General features: G+C 41.2%; 1 protein-coding gene across 4 annotated transcripts in view; it reads right to left on the bottom strand.

Annotated features, from left to right (window-relative positions):
- Positions 1-21,246, bottom strand: part of LOC143019994 (forkhead box protein K2-like) — a 92,353-nt gene that overhangs the window by 18,448 nt on the left and 52,659 nt on the right. For 2 of the 4 annotated variants that reach the window (XM_076176076.1, XM_076176079.1), the window contains exons 3-8: positions 20,408-20,550; positions 19,281-19,435; positions 18,138-18,284; positions 17,394-17,587; positions 14,938-15,143; positions 13,647-13,715 (exon numbers count right to left, since the gene is read on the bottom strand). In XM_076176076.1, coding sequence (XP_076032191.1) covers positions 13,647-13,715; positions 14,938-15,143; positions 17,394-17,587; positions 18,138-18,284; positions 19,281-19,435; positions 20,408-20,550 — 914 coding nt within the window. The remainder of the gene's footprint in view (positions 1-13,646; positions 13,716-14,937; positions 15,144-17,393; positions 17,588-18,137; positions 18,285-19,280; positions 19,436-20,407; positions 20,551-21,246) is intronic. The other 2 variants (XM_076176077.1, XM_076176078.1) reach the window with 2 other exon arrangements.

Here is a 21,246-nt window from a genome sequence, read left to right as displayed (position 1 = left end):
GGGGTGTGGAGTGTGATAGGGATGGAATGGATGGGAGTGGTTTTTATGCCATTGTTTTTGGCTACCTCCCTTATAAGGGGGAAAAAGCCTTTGGTATATGTAACATTTTACACAAACACAAAGTAGCAGCACAAAAACAATACAAATAGAGCACCCATTCTACCCCATAATCACAAAATTATAGTCCAAAAACTACACCAGCAGTATTCTCCTCAAAGATCTAAACCAACCTGCCCCTAATGCCCTGCAATGCAATACATGGATACATACTACCTGTCTCCTAAAATAAACACTGCAATTACCGTGAAACTCCCTCTGAAATTAGCTCAGAGAAATTATTCACAAGAAACTGCACTAACACACCTCTACTCAGGTTACCATCCCACATTAAAACGGCACCAAGACACAATCAGCATGGCAATAGACTTCTAAATCCCTTAAGGCACAACCACCACAGAAGACAAAGCACCTAATACTACAATGACCTACACTCATCCCTTCCAGAGAGCAAAATAAAATTTCTTTAAAAAGTGATTTATGGGCTGAACTGGTAACCATGGCCGCCCTCGAAAGGGCTGCAGGTATCCTGTAGTGCGAATGAACCTGGGCAATGGATTGATTGATCTCTCCTATCTGCTACTCTAAACTTCTCCTAAACAACTTCAACGACTCCACCTTTTCTTCAACACCCTATGGTGGGACCCATATGGATTACAGCTGCATTAGGTTCTATGTTGTCAATATTTTTTAGACCTTAATAACACCATAATGAAAATTTTACAATATTCTTTGATGACATGCTTATCTCCACCCACAGAAGAATGCTGATCATTTTTGCTATTCATCATCCTTCCCTTCTCCCACTCTCCTTAACTACCCCTATGACTCATCTCTTGGTTGTATGAGTGGTATTTTGAAGCAGCCCAAAGGGATGCCTCCCTCTCTTCTCCATTTTCCACACATGATGACGAGAAGGTAGGGTTGCTGTGTAAGTGATGCAGCTCTGCTGCAAGTTTTAGATACTTGGGTGCAAATGTAGCAGGAAAAGGTGGAGTGAAGGTGGAGGTAGAATGTAGATTGAGAGAAGCGAGTAAATGCCTTGGTGGATTAAAGAGTGTAATGAGGAATAGACATTTGGGAATGGATGCGAAGAGGAGACTGTATGAAGGAGTGATTGTGCCAACAGCACTGTATGGGGCAGAAACGTGGAACATAAGAGAAGAAGAGAGAAGGAGTTTGAATGTGTTTGAGATGAGGTGTCTGAGAAGTATGGTGGGGGTTACTAGGCTGGAGACATGAGGAGGGGAGGAGGAGAACAGGGGTGAACAAGGATTTGGGAGATAGGGTTGATGAAAGAATATTAGGATGGTTTGGACACATGGAAAGAATGAGTGAAGAAAGACTAGTAAAAGAGGTATGGAAAGCAGATGTGGAGGGAGTGAACATGAGGGGACGTCCTAGGATGAGGTGGATGGATGGGGTGAAGGGGGCTTTGGGGAATTTCATCTCAAACACATTTAAATTCTATCTCTCATATATTCCACATTTCTGCCCCATACTGTACTGTCAGCACAATCACCCCTTCTTAGCACCCATTCCCAAATGTCTATTTCTCATTACACTTTTTAATCATCCAATGCATTTACTTGCTTCTCTTGATCTACATTCTATCTCCACCACCACTCCTCCCTTTTCTGCCACATTCGTACCAAAATATCTAAACCTAACCACTTCCTCCAGTCTCTCTCCCTTAATACTCACTTCCAATTTGCTGCCATCCTCTACCCTTGTACATCTCATCACCTTACCTTTACATACATACATATACCAAAGGCTTTTTCCCTCTTATAAGGGAGTTAGCCAAAAAAACAAAGGCATAAAAACCACTCCCACCTATTCCATTCCAAATATACTCCACTCCCCTCTTCCCTCCCTCTTATCTAGGCACCTTCTGGATGACAGGTCATCACTGCATCTCATCCACTGCCCTGGGTTACAAGCAGTGTCGTAAGACACAGCACATCCACAGCAAGACCACTTCATTAAATCGGCAACCCCCGTCCCCTCATGCAGAAAACGAGAAGACAGGGAGAAATTCCTTTGGGCTGTGTCAATTTATTTCTCATACATATTCCCTCACCCCCCCATCTCCCACCCACTCCCCCTCATGCATCACAGCATCATATCTTACTTTTACCCACATTTATCTTCAACTTCCTTCTTTCACACACCTTCCCAAACTCCATCACTAAATTCCTTAATCACTCCTCTGATCTAGCTACAATTGCAGGGTCATCAGCAAACAACTGGCTTATCTCCTATAATTCTCCATTTTCTTTAACCCCTTCCATACGGTGCCACATACGTAAGTGGCATGAGGAGCAAGTGGATACGCAAGGCTGCCATATAGGCGTCTTGATTATATTTATTGTAGTTGCCCCTCCGTAATGACATACTCTCTAAACTGTCTTCATCACATTTTCTATGGTTATCGATATAAGCGGTGACTATATTTTATGATGCGAGTATTATTACGATACATCGTACATCTGGCAGCTAATGCTGCCAGCGAGATTTTGGCTTGTACTGAAGAGGTTAAACATCTATCACCAACCCATTATCCTTGCACTTACCTCTTGCATCATCCCATCCATGTATATATTGAACAACCATGGTGACATGACACATCCCTGTGAAGTCGCCACCTTTACCTTAAACCACTCTCTCTCCATTACTCATTCTAACCCAGGCTCTACTACTCTTATAAAAACTCAGCTACAACTACAACAAGTAGTCAGGCAGCCAGTGTCCTCGTATGCTTAGGGTTAAAAGACCAAGGTCATTATGGGTATCAACACAAATGACGGACTCCACTAGCCACTTCCTTCCAATCTGGTATCTTATCCCTCCCAAATGTTCTCAATACTTCATTATTCAAAAGTCCATCGTTCCAGAAGACTCACTTTAAATTAGCCTATGCATTTCCTGAATTTTTTTTTCCTGAGATATACATATGTTTATATACCAAAGGCTTCTTCCCCTTATAACCCCTTCAATATGGGCCAAAATCTCGCGGGCAGCATTAGCTGCCAGATGTGCAATGTTGCGTCATAATACTTGCATTATAAAAAATAAAGTTACCGCTGTATTGCTCGTTTTCTTTCACCCATGAATTTTGATAACCATAGAAAATATGATGAAGCCGGTTTCCAGAGTATGGGGGTCACGCAGGTATAACTACAATATATATAATCAAGACACCGACATCGGCATCCTCGCGTACCCTCTTGCTCCTCATGACACCTACGTACGCGTCATCTTATCAAAGGGGTTAAGGGGAGTAGCCAAGCCAAAGGCATGCACCTACTCCCATCCACAATTTTGATTCCCTCTCAGCTCCTCACCAGGTCAGAAGTACAGTAAGTCCTCCTTATATGGTAATTTTTTATCCAGTAAATTCACCGTTACGGTATTTGGTAATTACTTCCCTCAATTCTTTTTTCGGTACAAAAAATTCACAGATACGGTATCCGCTCGTGTTTTGATGAGGAAGGAGCAGGGACAAGGTAGGTCTGCCATATCCTATTATTACATGTTATAATGGGTTCAGGATACGGTAATTTCAATTTGCGGTAAGGTTTTCAGGAACACATTTGTACGGTATAACGAGGACTTACTGTACACTTCTCACACTTCCAATCTTACATCCTCCAAAACCTCTCTTCCTGTTACTCCTTTATTTTCTTCAAACTTATTTTCTATGGTAAATGCAGACTGGAAAACTTTATTTAGCAAAGAATTAAACTGAGAGAGAGGAAGAAATCAACTTTGTAACTGGAGATATTACTACATAAACAATATCATAAGAGGTATGGGTGTGTAAATTATGAAGGAATTTCTGTCAAAGAATGATGTATGGAATTTGAATCTTCCAAGGTAATTCATGGAGGTATTCTATTGTTGTCTTGGATAGGGTGAGATTGGGACAGTGTAGAATGAGATATTCTGTCTTCTATGTAGCGATTTCATCTGGGGGGGTCATTAGTTTGTGTTGGTATGGTTGCAGTGCTGGGTGATAGCCTGAATGCAGTTGTGCCAATGTGATGCTTGCTTGTCATATGAAAGATTCCTCAGCTGGGCTGGTGTCTGGGGGAGTCAGTTAGTGTGCAGAGTCTAGGAGATTGTCTCAATGTTGGTTTTGTCTTTTTTACATGCATAGGAACGGTGGCAGGTTGTTGTTAATGCTTATGCAGTATGATGCAAAGGTTCTTTCTACATAGAATTCAGATGGCTAAGCATGTGTAACATGGTGAGAACAATGACCAGGTATGAGGGCTTTTACAAAGAACTGTATTCCTATTATTTTCATATACCATTCTATGAGGGAAAATTTTTGTTTCCAAGTTTAGATGTCCTGACTGGTCGTTTTTAGTACATACACACCTACTTAAAGGACTTTTCACCCATATAGAGCATGGTCTAGTGGTTTTAGTACATCCTCTGCTAAAAACATTCCAACACAAAACATACATACATATACCAAAGGCTTTTTTCCCCCTTACAAGGGAGGTAGCCAAAAAACAAAGGCATAAAAACCACTTCCATCCCCTACACACTCCACTCCCCTCCACCCTCTTATCTTGGCACCTCCTGGATGACGGGTCATCTCTGCATCTTGTCCACAGCAAGGCCACTTCATTAAATTGGCGACCCCCCCCTCTCCATCCCCTCATGCAGAAAAGGAGAAGACACTTCAGGCTGTGTCAATTTATTTCTCATACATATTCCACTCCCCCTCATGCATCACAGCATCATCCATACACAATCATTATCCATTCACCCCTATATTCTGCCTTTTCCCTTCCTCAATAGATATTCCCTATTGCTCAATACCCCTTTCACCCCATCAATCCATCTCATCCTTGCTCGCCCCTTCATGTTCACTTCCTCCACCGCTGCCTTCCACTCCTCTTTTACTAATCTTTCTTCACTCGTTTGTCCATGTGTCCAAAACATCCCGATACTCTTTCACCAACCATATTTCACAACTCCCTTTTCACCTCCGCTCTCCTCCTCACCTCCTCGTTTCTCACTCTATCCAGCCTTGTAACCCCTACCATACTTCTCACGCATTTCATCTCAAACACATTTAAACTCTTCCTCTCTTATGTTCCATGTTTCTGTCCCATACAGTGATGTCGGCACAATCACTCCTTCATCTAATCTCCTCTTAGCATCCATTCCCAAATGTCTATTACTCTCATTCCACATTCTACCTCCACCACCACTCCTCCCTTTCCTGACACGTTTGCACCCAAGTATCTAAAACTATCCACTTCCTCCAGTCTCTCTCCCTTAATACTCACTTCCAGTCTGCTGCCACTTTCTCCCCTTGTACATCTCATCACCTTACTTTTACCCACATTCATCTTCAACTTCCTTCTTTCACACACCTTCCCAAACTCTGTCACTAACTTTCTCAATCCCTCCTCTGATCCTGCTACAAGCGCAGTGTCGTCAGCAAACAACAACTCGCTTATCTCCCACTTTTCTCCATCTTCTTTGACTATCTCTAATCCTCGACCCACTACCCTTGCATTCACCTCTCACACCACCCCATCCATGTATGAATTGAACAGCCAGGGTGACCTTTACCTCAAACCACTCACTCTCTCCATTTTTAATCCTAGCACGAGCTCTACTACTCATGTAAAAACTCTTGACTGCTCCTTAGTTTTCCTCCTATCCCATACATCTGCAATAACTCCCACAGTGCCTTCCTTTCTACAGTCATAAGCCTTTTCCAAATCCATAGAAAGAAAAAAAAATCCTTACCTTTTCCTATAGCTTTCTCACATATCTGTCTTACCACAAAAATCTGATCTACGCAACCCCTACCTGTTCTAAACCCACACTGTTCCTCACCAATTACTCCCTCTGTTCCTCTCCTAATCCTCTCAATCAAGACCCTCCCATAAGCCTTCCCAACTACACTCAACAAGCTGATCTCTCTGTTAAGGACTTGGTCCAACTTCCCAATGGCAGCAGGGTTCAAACTGCTGTCACACCTCAACTCCTGCCACAACTGGAGAGACATACTCGCTCGGCCAGCCAGCATCTTAAATACTACAAATACAATCATACATACATATATATACACACATACATATATGAAAAAACTGAGATCAATAATGAATATCAAATGGAACGACAATGTGTCCAATACAGCAGTCCTTCAAAGAGCCAACGTCACCAGAATCAAGACCATGATCATGAAACACTGCCTAAGATGGTCTGGCCATGTGGTTCATATGGAGGACACAAGACTACCAAAGAAAATGCTCTTCAGCGAGTTAAGTACAGGAGATTGCCCTAGAGGCTGCCCTATGCTTTGATTTAAAGACCAACTCAAGAAATCCCTCAAGGAAGCTAACATTGACCCAAACACCTTCAAAGCTTTAGCGAATGACAGGAATGAGTGGAAAAGCAAAATTAAAGTGAGCATGGACCTCTTTGAAGAGAATGGAAGAGCCAACCTGGTAGCTAAACGACAGCAACAGGCAGAAAGAAGAAGTCAACCACAACCACCTCCAATGATTCAGTGCAATCAATGCCCTCAACTATTCAGGGCATGAATTGGTCTTACGAGCCATAAGAAGGCTCACCAACCTAACAATAACTAATCTATTATGACCCCCTCCTTTCTTCAACCTTCAACTGGGATAATATTCGGATACGAGTACATGCTGACAACAACAACAAATATATACATATATATATATTATATATATATATATATATATATATATATATATATATATATATATATATATTATATAGGTATATATATTATATAGGTATATATATTATATAGGTATATATATTATATAGGTATATATATTATATAGGTATATATATATATAGGTATATATATTATATAGGTATATATATTATATAGGTATATATATTATATATATATATATATATATTATATATATATATACACATATATGTATACTGTATATATACACATATGTATACTACATATATAGACATATATGTATACTATATATATATACACATATATATATATATATATATATATATATATATATATATATATATATATATATATATATATATATATATATATATATATATATATATATATAAAATGGAAAATGGTTGTATATGGATGATGTGATGCATGAAGTGGAATGGGTGGTGGATGGGGGTGAGAAAGTATGTATGAGAAAAATTTGACACACCCCAAAGGAAATTCTCCCCATCTTCTCCTTTTCTGCATGAGGGGACAGAGAGGGGAGTCACTGATTTAATGAAGCGGCCTTGCTGTGGATGTGCTGTGTCTTGTGACATTGCTTCTGACACAGGGCAGTGGTCAAGATGCAGGGATGACCCATCATCCAGAAGGTGCAAAGATAAGAGGGAGGGAAAAGGGTGGAGTGTGATAGGGATGGAATGGGTGGGAGTGGTTTTTATGCTTTTGTTTTTTTGCTACCTCCCTTATAAGGGGGAAAAGCATTTGGTATATGTATGTTTGCATATGTATATACATCTCACACCCACCACACACACCAAGGGGCTTTTTCCTTTTACAAGGGAGGTAGCCAAAATCAAAAGACATAAATCCACTCCCACCCATTTCTTCCCCACACACCCCACTACCATTCACTCAAAACAAAGGCTTATTACTAATAATTATTAATAAACTCATAAAGAAACAACAGAGCTGCAGTAGGTCTTACACAAACACACACAAGAAATGCAACTCTCAACACAGAACACTACCAGCCTTTACATACTAAACTAATCAAAGAATAGAGAACTCAATGGTGAACTTCCAATACATACACAACTGCATGCCATTTTTTTCCAATATTATACAATCACACAGACACTACAGTTGAAATAATCATCATTCAAACACAAATACAGAAACCAACATACACTGCACACATCTACATACAACCAACCATATCGACACCCCAACTTGTATCACTCAACAATTTATCAAACCATATATTGGGTGGAGACCTACTTGCATCCCATCCTACATGACTACTCAATTTGTAATCAATCAATCCGTTGCTCAAGGTCTCTTGCAAGAGACCCATGGCTCCTAGGTAACTGGGTATTGACATTGGGTGGGCTCATAGGTTACTCAGGGAAGAAGTATTGTGTTGTTTTATGGGGGGACTGTTAGTATGGGGTATTGTAGTGCGGGGTATTCAGCATCTTCTGTGTGGTGACTGCATTTAGGTTAGTTTGATTCTGTAGCTAAGCCTATTCAGCGTTGATACAGTTTTAATACAAGATGGTGTCCTGAATGCAAGCATGCCAGTGTGGTTCTTGCTTCTACAATGAGGGACTTCTCTTTGACCTTGATGAATGGTTGAGGATAGGGGCGAGGGGAAGTATCAAGTTTCATGGTTTGTTTTGAGGTGCTTGTTTAGTGATCCGAGTATGAACATGTCCCTGCACATATGCTGGTGGTAGGTTGTTGTACAAGTCCAAGTAATATGCTGCTGGGGGTGGCATTTTTATTACTTTCACCTAGTGCAGGGTAGGCTTGTGACTTGGTTGGCTACCTCCCTTAAAGGCAATGGCTACTAGTGACATGCACATATATATACACATCACAAATACAGAAACATTCATTACCTCCACTTTGACCCTTTCCTGACTAAAATAACTAGAACATGGGCTTCTTCCTCTTACCAGGGAGATAGCCAAGTCAAAAGGCAAGTATCCACTCTCACCCATTCCATCCCCATCCACCACCCTTCCCTCTCTCTCATCTTAGCTCCTCGTGGATGACAGGTCATCCCTGTATCCCACCCACTGCCCTGGGTCAGAAGCAATGCAGCAAGACACTGTACATCCACAACTCCCACCCCACACCCCACCCCCCTTCCTTCCATACACAGCCCTTCTCCACTCAACCCTATCTCCTGCTTTCTCCTTTCCTTGCTTAACGGACATTCCCCTCTTGCTCAATGCCACTTTCACCCCATTAATCCATCCATCCATGCATGTCATTTTCAGTTGTTCCCTCAAGTTCCCTCCAGCCACCTTTCTTTCATCAGCCCTCCAACCTTGTAACCCCCTACCATACTTCTGACCTTTAATCTCAAGCACATTCAAACTTTTCCTCTTTACATACATATACCAAAGGCTTTTTCTCCCTTACAAGTGAGGCAGCCAAAAATAAAAAGGCAGAAAAACCATTCCCACCCATTCCATCTCTAATACACTCCCCTCCCCTCCACCCTCTACCTTCCCTCTTATCTTGGCACCTCCTGGATGACAAGTCATCCCTGCATCTTGTCCACTGCCCTGGGTCAGAGGCAGTGTCGCATGACACAGCGCATCCACAGAAAGGCTATTTCATTAAATCAGCGACCCCTCCCCTCTCCATCCCCTCATGCAGAAAAGGAGAAGACGGGGAGAAATCCCTTCGGGGTGTGTATAATTTTTCTCACATATACCACAAAACTTCCCACAGTACCTTCCTGCCTACCCTATCATAAGCCCTTTCCAGATCCATAAAAGCCCAAAACACATCCCTACCTTTTCCTATTGGTTTCTCACATATCTGTCTTACCACAAAAATCTGATCTACCTGTCCTAAATCCACACTGTTCCTCACCAATTACTCCCTCTGTTCCTCTCCTAATCCTCTCAATCAAGATCCTCCCATAAGCCTTCCCAACTACACTTAACAAGCTAATCCCTCTGAAACTACTACATTCACACTTGTCCCCTTTTCCCTTGTAAAGTGGAACTATACAGGCACTCTTCCAGTCCTCCAGCACTCTACCCTCTCTCCAGCAAACATTAAATAACCTCACCAGCCAGTTCACCATCACTGTACCTCCTTTTTTTAGACATTCTGCATGGCATCCATCCAGCCCAGGTGCCTTACCTGCTCTCATCATCTTAACAGCTGCCTTCACTTCATTCTTCCTTATTTCTCTTCCATTTCCCTCACTCATGATAGCCATTTTCTTAGCACATCCCACTGCAGCTATCTTTCCCTCCCTATCCTCCTTCACATTTTGCAACTCCCTAAAATACTCTGCCCATCTTCCCCTTACTGCCTTCTCTTCCATTATCATCTCTCCATCTCCACCTTTTATCTTTTCTTCTCTACTTGATTCACCTCCTCTTCCTCTTAATTTCTTTCCAAAACATCTTTTTATTACTTTCAAAATTTTCTGTCATACCCTTACCCCATTTCACATCTGCTCTCCTCTTTGCCTCCTTTACCTTGTGCTTTACTTCTCTTCTTTTTTTCTTTGTACCTCTCACATGATTCCTTCATCCTATTTTGTAACCAATCCTCTCTAACTCTCAAATTCAAAGTCTCTGCTCCATACAGTACTGTCAGCTGTCTATAACTAAAATATATAAAACAAATGAAATGGCCAGAATACACAAGAAACAAAAACCAGATTTAGTTTACACTAAATATGTACAGCTGTGATAATGATGATATGGTTTAATGTCACACACTCCCCCTCCCCCTCTATTGGGAGGCTAGGACAGTGCCCCTCACAGTAGCATGGAATTTAATGAACCATGCCCTTGGTTCAACTTCGCTGGTGGCAGGATTCGAACCGCCTTTACCTCGACCTTCGCCGCAAGTAACGACGCCCTAACCCGTTCAGCCAGCGAGCTTCCAGGTACACTTGTACATCCAGGTCATTTAGCCAAAGCATACATCCACCCACAGCTCACTCGTTGCTTGCCATAGTGCTCAAGTCAAAAAGCAATCCATAAAGGCACAGTGCTTCCAGAGCAGGACCAACAGATAGAACCGGATTACTCTCATCACTTATGTGGTAAACACCTTCCACTTGAAAAAAATTCAGAAGACAATATCTTACTTTGGGGTCATGTCATTTCTTCCCCTATTTACAACAACCCTCCAATATCTCCAATACACTATCCATCCACCTCCTTAGCCTTCTACTCAAGTCCACTCATTTTTCATGTGCCCAAATTGCGTTATTACTTTGTCTGACCACACTTTCCTCCCCTACTTCTCTGCCTCACCTCCACATTTTGTATTTTCTCTAGCCTTGTAACACCTATCACACTTCTCAAACATTAATATGTTTCTGGGGAGAAGTGGGAGGAAGTAAGAGAAAAGAGGATGGAGGAGAAAAGGACAAGAGAAAAGAAAAGGAGGATGTGAAAGAGGACAAAAGAGAAAATATGGGTGTGTAAGGTACATACATACATACATATACCAAGGCTTTTTCCACCTTACAAGGGAGGTAGCCAAAAAGAAAAAGGCATAAAATCATTCCCACCCATTCCATCCCTAAATACACTCCACTCCCCTCCACCCTCCCTCTTATCTTAGCACCTCCTGGATGACGGGTCATCCCTGCACCTTGTCCACTGCCCTGGGTCAGAGGCAGTGTTGCAAGTCACAGCACATCCACAGCAAGGCCGCTTCATTAAATCAGCGACCTCCCTCTCCGTCTCCCCATGCATAAAAGGAGAAGACGGGGAGAAATCCCTTCAGGCTGTGTGGAAGGTGGAAGAAAAAAAAAAGACTGAGAAAGATGGAAGAGAAAGAATATGACAATGAACAGTATTGGGAGGATGAAGATGATGACCATAAGGAAAAGAGGAGGAAAGAGGGACAAGAAGAAAGACAAAGAAGGAACTACGAAAGAGATTGAGTGAGAATGAAGGTGAAAATAGGAGTGGGAAAGACAATATTAGAGAATGATGGAACAAGGAAAGAGAAGGAAGTAGGAGGAGTAGGTAAGAGGGAGGGAGTAGGAAGGAGAAGGAAGGACGAGGTAGAAGGAACAAGGAAGGAGAAGGAAGGATGAGGTAGGAGAAGGAACAAGGAAAGAGAAGGAAAGATGAGGTAGGAGAAGGAACAAGGAGGTAGGAGGAGGACGACGAAGGAGGAAAGAAAAGGAAGAAGAAATGCTAGGAAAGAAGGAAGGATAAGAAAAGAGAAAAATGGAGAGGGGAGAAGAAAAGAGTAAGAATTGACAGAAGGTCCTTCCTACTGCTAGCAAAATTCATCTAGCTCCACTGCATGTCAGGATTCTCACTTTCACAATCTTTTACCTCCCTTCTATGCTAAAAGTTATAAAGAATTCAAAACTAAATTTTTTGTGCCACAGACAATGGAAGTTACCATAGCTATATCTACACACCAAGGCCACATTCTCCCTTACACGGGAGGTAGCCAGTCGAGACACAAACCCACACCCACTCATTCCACTCCCATTCACGGGACTACTCGGACAGACAGTCTAGGGAACAACGACAACAACAACTCCCATTCACCACCCTTTCCCCCCTCTCATCTTAGCTCCTCATGGATGATGGGTCATCCCTGTCTCCTGCTCACAGCCCGGGTCAGATGAAGTGCAGCAGCAGCAAGGATGCTTCACTTACACAGCAGAAAACAGAGAAGACAAAGGGGAGAAATCCATTTAGGTTGCATCAAAATATCATACATACACAACCATTCTCCACTCACACCTAACACCTACTCAACAAACATTCCTCTCTTCCTCAAAGCCTCTTTCACCCCATCCATCTCATCCTTGGGCATCCCCTCAAATTCACTCTATCCACACTATTTGCTAATCTTTCCTCAATCTTTATTTCCATGTTTCCAAACCATCACAATACTCTTTCATCAGCTCCGTCTGTCAGCTTTTCCATTCCTGATCACCTCCTCACTTTCTCATTTCTCGCTCTACCCAACCTTGTAACCCCTACCATACTTCATCTCAAGACACATTTAAACTTTACCCCATACAAAGCACCCCTTTATAAAATATCTTTGCATCCATTCCCAGATGCCTATTTCTCACGTCACTTTTCGATTTGCCACTCCTCCCTTTTCTGCCACACCAAATACTTAAAGCTATCCACTTCTTCCAGCCTCTCTCTCTCTTTTCAGACTAACTTCCCCAACTCACTGCCATTGTCTCCCCTTGAACATCTCATATCACCTAGCTTTTACCCAAATTTACCTAGAACTTTCTCCTATTGCATACCTTCTCAAACTGTCATCAACTTTAATCCCCCCACTCTGATCCTGCCACAAGCAGTGTCATCAACAAAGAAAAACTGGCTCACCTTCCACTTTTCCCCATTTTCTATGACCATCTCCAGTCCCCTGTCCATTACCCTTGAATTTACCTCCCACACCACCCCATCCATGTACACATTGTACAGCTGACCATTTTCCTGCCTTTCAATAGTTTCAGGAGTAGCTAAACTAGCAAAATATACACCATTTGATTCCAACATTTCACTGCATAGAGATGATGTGAAAAGTTCTTGCCACAAAAATTCCTCATGACATTAAGACCAACAAACACATTGTTAAACGTGTTAGTATACACTTCTACGGCGCCAACCTGATAGATGACGATGCTCCATGATGGCAATCACGACAGCAACAGGAAATAATCCCAAGAGCACAATTCCATTGTTCTTATCATTACTATCAAAACCCTAATACCAAATAGCTTCTTTTGAACATAACATCACACACAAGCTGAGTCAAAGAAGCTTGAATGGTCATATACGGTAAACAAGGCATTCACAGCAAATGCCCATATTTGTCTACTGACCCTGGAGAAGCGATAACACTTGTGGAGAACTGCTAGAAGGCAACCCACCTGTGGCAATCAGCGTGGCACCTGCAATGCACCAAATCAGTTAATTAGTATTACTTAAGGCAGTCACCTAGTTATTACACCTGTTGACAGTCTTATTACAACTGTTGACAGTATTAATATCAGAAATCTAGTCAAGACTTGTGTCAAAGAGATAATGTCCTGCATTCCTAAACCACTCAAGCACACCAGTATCTCATAAACATAGTTACTGAAAAAAGGAATCTGTTCTTACTTTGTCTCTCATTCCTGTACCACTCAAACAAACCAATATTTCGCAATTAAGTACCATTCTGAAACAAAGTCTCATTCTTTTGGGTGATGATACAATCTATTTAATCAATGTACAGTTACCAAACCTAGGAATTTAATTTATCTCCCACATCTTATGTCTCATAAACAAAGCATTACAGTTTCTAGCAGCCTTCTCTTCCTACTACGAATATAAATGAACCCCAAAGCATATTAAGGATCTATATATAGAAAAAAAGTTTAAAATGATGGAGGCTAAATACAACATATTTTGTAAGTACAATAGGTAATTTTATGAAGTTAACCCAAATAAGACACACAGAGAGCTAAGATAAGAGGTAAACAAAGGTGCTGGAATAGACAGGAGTGGGTGGGTGCCTTTGACTTGGCTACTTCCATAAGGGAGAAGAAGTTCTTGGTATATTGATAGAACACAAATAAGAGACGGGAGGGTGACTGGATATGTCTTGTTTGTGTACAACAGGGATGACCCCTTTTATAAGTGATACTAAGGATGGGAAAGATGAAAAGATTTTGATAGGTTTGGGAATATAACTTGGCCATTCCCTTTAGTGGGAGAGAAGGCCTCTTGCTATGTAATATGTAAATATGATGAGGGTACATGTTTTCATCAAGCCACCACCTTTCAAGGGAGAAAGGACATTTGGCATTTACATGTGTATGCATGTGTGCATGCACACACACATAGGCATGTATGCATGCATTGCCCACACACTAAAAGGCCCCAACCCCTTTTATAAGGTCAGGTGGCAAAGTCAAAGCACACACTCACCCTTCACCCATCAAAAAAATAATATGCTGTCCCTCTAATTTCAGCTCCTTGTGGATGAAGGCTCTTTCAGATAACACCCCAAAAATAATTAGGGTTTACAGACAAAAGGGACCTAATATACAAAAGATCACCGAATAACCAGTGTCCCTCAAACTACAAAGGTAAAAAGCACAGCGGGCTGTGGGTGGCAAAAAGCACTACCATGTTGCTGCTGTGAAGCTTGCGGTGGTGGTGATGGTGGTGCACTTGAAGTGTTGACATCATACTGAGCAGCAGTGTTGAGGGGATTCAAAGGGGAGGCACCTGCTGAGTCCACATATTCTGGGATCGGGGAACCTTCCCGTGATAAGGATTCAGGTGTTACCAGACCACTCACACCAATGTGGGAAGGCGAGGCAGGTGCAGATCTGCAGGAAAGTCAATAACATTAGTTATATGAAATTTAACCTCTTCGATACAAATCAAATTCTCTCGCACAGCACTGGATGCCTATTGTACAATGCATCAAACTATTTGCATCATAAAATATAAAGTCACTGCTGTATTACTCAATCTCTTTTACTCTGAATACTAATACATACATACACCAAAGGTTTTTTCCCCCTTACAAGGGAGGTAGCCAAAAGAGAAAAAGGCATAAAAACCATTCCCACACATTCCAACCCTAAATAACACTCCCCTCCACCCTCTACCCTCCCTCTTATCTTGGCACCTCCTGGATGACGGGTCATCCCTACATCTTGTCCACTGCCCTGGGTCAGAGGCAGTGTCGCAAGACACAGAACATCCTAAACACAAAAAAACCTGATCACACCAATTAACAGAATTTAGGGGTTACTCAGCTCCAACTACAAAATCAATATAATAAAGATGCCAACACTGGCATTTTCACATACCCACTCGTGCCTAATGATGCCTAGGCAATATTGTATCAAAGAAGTTAACTATGCTCAATATATCACTGCAGACATACCATTTATCACAGCAACAGATTTAAGTGAAACAGGATTTCACAATACTATTAAGGGAGCGTCCCCAGCAATCATTCGAAAAATCCTGGTACATGAGCGAATTTTAGGTAAACATTTCAAAAGAATCTCTATGATAGTGGCAACACTCATACAAAGTTATACAGCTGTATTTCGTTTCCATTTTTTTACAGTATAAAATAGATAAAATATTGGCAACGTCTGCATAAAGATACATTCTGTATATCAAAATAGTGTCAACATTTCTATGGCTATTTCGTTTTTTTGCTACGGAATTGTGTTTACGATATTTGGCAACTCCTCCCACCAGCATATCCCACAAAGACAGTGAATCTTAAAAAGGTCAAAGGTGACGTCGCTCCTGGCACTCTCACTGTATGCCACAATTTTGATTCCATGCCCTGTATTGTTGCTGTGATCATGGGAAAATTAACAAGAAACAAGAAGCAGCAGGATATAGAGTGGGCCCATGAGTGCCTGAAATAGAAACAAAAAGAAGGAAAAAAGCGGAGAAAAGTATCGCAGCTGCACACAGCACTCCTCAAGCATCTACTAGCCATGCCCACCTTACACCACCTCCACCCATGCCACACCACTCACACCTCATCAGCAAAGAAGAGGAAATTGGAGATTTGCTATACATCACAACCATCAAACAAATGGTTGCAAAAAGTTAAATCCCTTGTTCTGTAAAGTTTTTGTTCTTTCTGTTGTAATATCTTTGGTTGCTCTTTATGTTTTTTTTTTTTTTTTGTATTTTATTTTATTTTATTTTATTTTTTTTTTACTTGAAAGAAAACCACTATTTTCTACAGTAAAAAATAAAAGAATTTTTTATTTATTTCTTTTATTTATAAAACCTGAATTTTGCAGCATTTATTCATTATTCAGACACAAATTAATAAAAAAAAATCAGAGGTATTAGTTTGATAAAATGTATTCAATAATTTCTGTTCCCCAGACTCTAACCTTTCATTTCATACCAAGCTGAATCATGTGGATTTTCCATTAAGTAATTAGAGTTTCACTAGAGCTTCACTATATCTTCACTATGCTTTATATATACATGGGAAGAACACAATACCCTGAGAAATTATACACTAATGTAAAGGGTAAGTTCATTATATACATATTTGAGAATTTAATTTCACCAACTCTATAAAGCAATGCAACACTCCATTAAATGATGTTAACATCAAATTCATAAAACTGGCCAGCACCAATTAAAAATATATAAATACATACTAAAGGGCTTTTCCTATTTACAAAGGGGCTGGACAAGTCAAGACCCATTTAGTAACTATCATCTCAACACGCTGCTGGAGTAAAAAGCAATTAAGTGACACTGTTCCTCCATAACAATGCTTAACAGCTGGAGCTGGTTTACCCCTTACTGTAATATTAATAATAATTGCTGCCTTGAGTTTCTATAAACCAAAACAATTTTATTTAATACAAGGGAGGTTGGCAGCCAAGGCAAGCTCCTATCCCCACTCCAATTTGTTTCCATTTTATGCTGAAGAGCCATCCTTAGCCTTTATCCACAGCAACAACTATTCGTAGCAAGCACATACTTCTGAATAACATCTCATCTTTACACGCACTTGACCCCAATGCAAAAACATTTTTCTACAGGATGTACAAACTTCAGAATCTGTCCATTCTTACCTGGAGGATAAATGGGTAAAAGGGGTTTTAAAAATTGGAACACCTCTCTGCCGACGTCTTTTAAATGCTTGATCCACTAATTTACTTTCAGAGGCAGGATCTATTTTCCAAAAACTGCCCTTTCCTGGTTCCTCTTGGGATCGAGGAACCTTCACAAAATATCGATTGAGGGAAAGATTGTGTCGAATTGAATTCTGTGGGAAAAAGAGAACCAGCAAGTTATACATAACCTAAATGCAAGCCTGTCACTTTAACCCCTTCAATACGGGCCACATCACACATCTGGCAGCATTAGCTGCCAGACGTGCGATGTTGCATCATAATACTCGCATTATAAAAAATAAAGTCACTGCTCTATCGCTCGTTCTCTTTCACCGTGAATTTTGATAACCATAGAAAATATGATGAAGCCAGTTTACAGAGTATGTGGGTCACGCAGGTACGACTACAATAAATATAATCAAGACGCCGACGTCGGCATCCTCGTGTACCCACTTGCTCCTCATGACGCCTACGTAGGCGTCACCGTATGGTAGGGGTTAAAGGAATACTTTGTTGTTGACCACACAATGGTCTAATCAACAAGTTCTAATAATTATGTAATAACACAAGAGATTTGATAAAGATATCTGGCTTGAATTATGGAAACCAAAATATTTTGAACAATAATTATCCAATGACTCCAAAATACATAAAACCTTTGAATATATGTCAATACAATTCATACAAAAAGACTGCACCTACCTGCCACCCTTTGTCAGCAGTCCTATAATATGGATAATTCTTGGTAATGTACGAGTAAATTCCACTAAGAGTAAGCTGTTTGTCTGTAGCAGAAGAAACAGCCTGGACTATCAACTGAGCATACGAATATGGCGGCTTGGAGTCATCCTGTCAAGAGAATTACTCCTTTAGGTAATATTCCAATCAATCTGTTGCCCCTGGTCTCTCTTGCAAAGACCTGTGGCCTTCAGGAAACTAGGCTTCCAGATGGGATCATAAACCACTTGGGGAAGAAATACTGTGTTGTTGCCTAGGTATTGTTAGTGTGGAGCATTGTATTGTAAGGTGTTCTGTGTCTTCTGTGTGGTGGCTGCACCTGGGGGCAGTTTCAAGCTGCAGCCAGCTGATTCCTGTGGTGTTACATTCTTAATGCTGGATGGAGTCTTGATCACAGGCAGTGTGGATCTTATCAGGCTTCTGCCAAAATTGAAATTCTTTATAACCAGAAATGAGTGAGAACAGGAGCCAAGTGATGTTGAGGAACATCTGGCAAATGTTTATGGTTGCGGGTGAAACAGTGATAACTGTTGCCATGAATTTTTTTTATCAAAAACCTGAAGCTCCACAGCAGCTGCCTACAGTTCTTGGCATTTGATAGGGTTGATAGGTTTTGTCCAGTGTATTTCAGATGTGAACAACAAAGGGAAATTCAAAGAAGGCTGTCAAGTTTATGAATAGGGATCGGGAATGGAGGGAGGGAGGGATTGACCTAATAGGCATTGGTCTCCAAAATGTAGCTCAGAGGCACTATGGCACCCTCAGAACTTGTGGCACCCACACGGGTTCACCAGATTTTAATTTCATAATTTTCTCATTTTTATATTTATATTTATTTTTTGCCCTTTGGTGCCCACCACTGTATTTATGAGGGAAGTGGCCTACAGCTTACAAAAGTCTGGAGTGGTGACCACTGGCCTAAGGAGAATGTGGGGCTGTACCCATGTGCAATGTCACCATGACTATTGAACGTGTATATACAATTCTACACCCTAGTTAAAAATAGTCCATTTCCTAGTTCTTCATTTGTGCTACATATTTCACAATGCCATTTTTGTACAAACCACACAAACAAAACTTCAGAACAACAACCAAAGAAGAACTGACCTTTGCCCCTGGAGGACTTGCCGGCTGGTCTGGTGGGTGAGGGGAGGTGAAGTAGCTGTCGTCACCTATCGTGCTTTGGATGCCATTATGGTGGTACTGCTGCCCACTCCCACTACTACCAACACCACTCTCCTCATGTGTAGTGGAGACTGTGACTAGAAGAGAGTTTTTAAGCTCAGGGAAACTGTCAAACAGTATAGAATTACCCTCCCCAGCTCAACAAGTATTTATAAACTGACATATGCAACACAAATATTCAAATACACTCGTTTATGTAATCACGACAAAAGCTCATCTTGGTTCTAATTAATGTACATTCTTCTCCATATAAGGTCATGTCTTTGAACTGTTGCTGGGAAGAGATATAGAGGTACAGATGAGAGGGCCAGATAAGGAGTGATGGGAAGAAATGGGGAGAAGGTGAGACTGAGAAAAGTCATGAGGGATAGGATCTTTCTGTCAATAACTATCAAGAGGAGGAAGAGGGGGCAGAGGAATGAGAAGAGGTAGAAGGATAAGGAATAGGAATAAGTGGAGGGGGTGGAGATAAAGGGAGTAGTCACTAGCAGCTATCCTTATGTCAAAAACTGAGGGGGGGGAACTTGGACTTGTTTCAAACAGCATACTACCCACTTGGAAAAAAAAATCGGTCTGATGCATTACACAATAACAATGAATGACAAGTACAGAACATGTCAATTTCAATAAACTTCAGCTATACTCTGGCAATTATATGATGAAACATGCTCTGAAAGACATTAGCAAATTCTAAGGGCAATATCTAGGACAGTTTAGAAATCATGTTAAATTTCAGAATCACACTGGGTAACAAAAATAGGTTAAAAATACGTTCATCTCTTCACTACACTCTGAAAAAGTGCATTTATATAATTGTACATGTGGAATATATCTTTCTTGAGTTGACAGTAAATACAATTACTAAATCTGCCAAGACACTACTTCCAGAATGCTAAGTCTTTGTGACAAACATCAAAATATATTTGTTCATATGTTAAGAAAGAATCTTACCTTCCCGATAACAGATGGAACATAACACCTTCATCAATGCCCCCAGAATTTATCATTTACATACAATACTCATTCAACTTAACCAAAGTCAGTCTCACCTGTGTTTGCTATGTCTGTTTTGTCTTCTATATGTTGGGCAGCTGCGTACACTGCTCTTTGCACTAGATTTTCTTCACTGGCCCCTCGTCTTCCATTGCCACCGTGGCCTCCCCTTGGGGAGGTTGGACAACTGTTGGCCGCACTGCAATACAAATGAAGAGATTAATATTCTGTTGCTGCTCTCACTTCAATCAATGGCACCGCTATCTGGATGTCTAGGTGTTCATACTTACAGTTAATATGAACAGGTGCAGACAGCAGGAATTACATTAATTGCACATGTTTTTCAACATTACAGACTGCTGCAAGACTTATAGAAACATGATGGGGAGGGAGGGAGGAAGGTATACAACTGTCTGTCTGTTTGTCTGTGTGTGTGTGTGTGTGTGTGTGTGTGTGTGTGTGTGTGTGTGTGTGTGTGTGTGTGTGTGTGTGTGTGTGTGTGTGTGTGTGTGTGTGTGTGTGTGATTCACCATAGTCTTCGATCACGTGTTGGACTCGTGATTGACAGTTATTAACCTTTTGGATGAGAGCTCAGAGCTCGTAGTACCGATCAATGGATAATACTGTGACCTTACATGCACACACACACACACACACACACACACACACACACACACACACACACACACACACACACACACACACACACACACACAGCCACGAGAGTTGGAGTAACAACCCGCAACGCAACAATACTAGAATTATTTCAGCCCTGGGCTGGATTCGATCCTGGACCACCGTAGTGCCAGGGGAGAACTCTAACCACTGCACCACAAGGTTGTGTGTGTGTGTGTGTGTGTGTGTGTGTGTGTGTGTGTGTGTGTGTGTGTGTGTG

The sequence above is a fragment of the Oratosquilla oratoria genome, chromosome 38 (assembly GCF_046742065.1).
Source record: "Oratosquilla oratoria isolate Oo_2021 chromosome 38, ASM4674206v1, whole genome shotgun sequence".
NCBI classification, from domain to species: domain Eukaryota; kingdom Metazoa; phylum Arthropoda; class Malacostraca; order Stomatopoda; family Squillidae; genus Oratosquilla; species Oratosquilla oratoria.
This window is presented reverse-complemented; position numbering and strand designations above follow the sequence as displayed.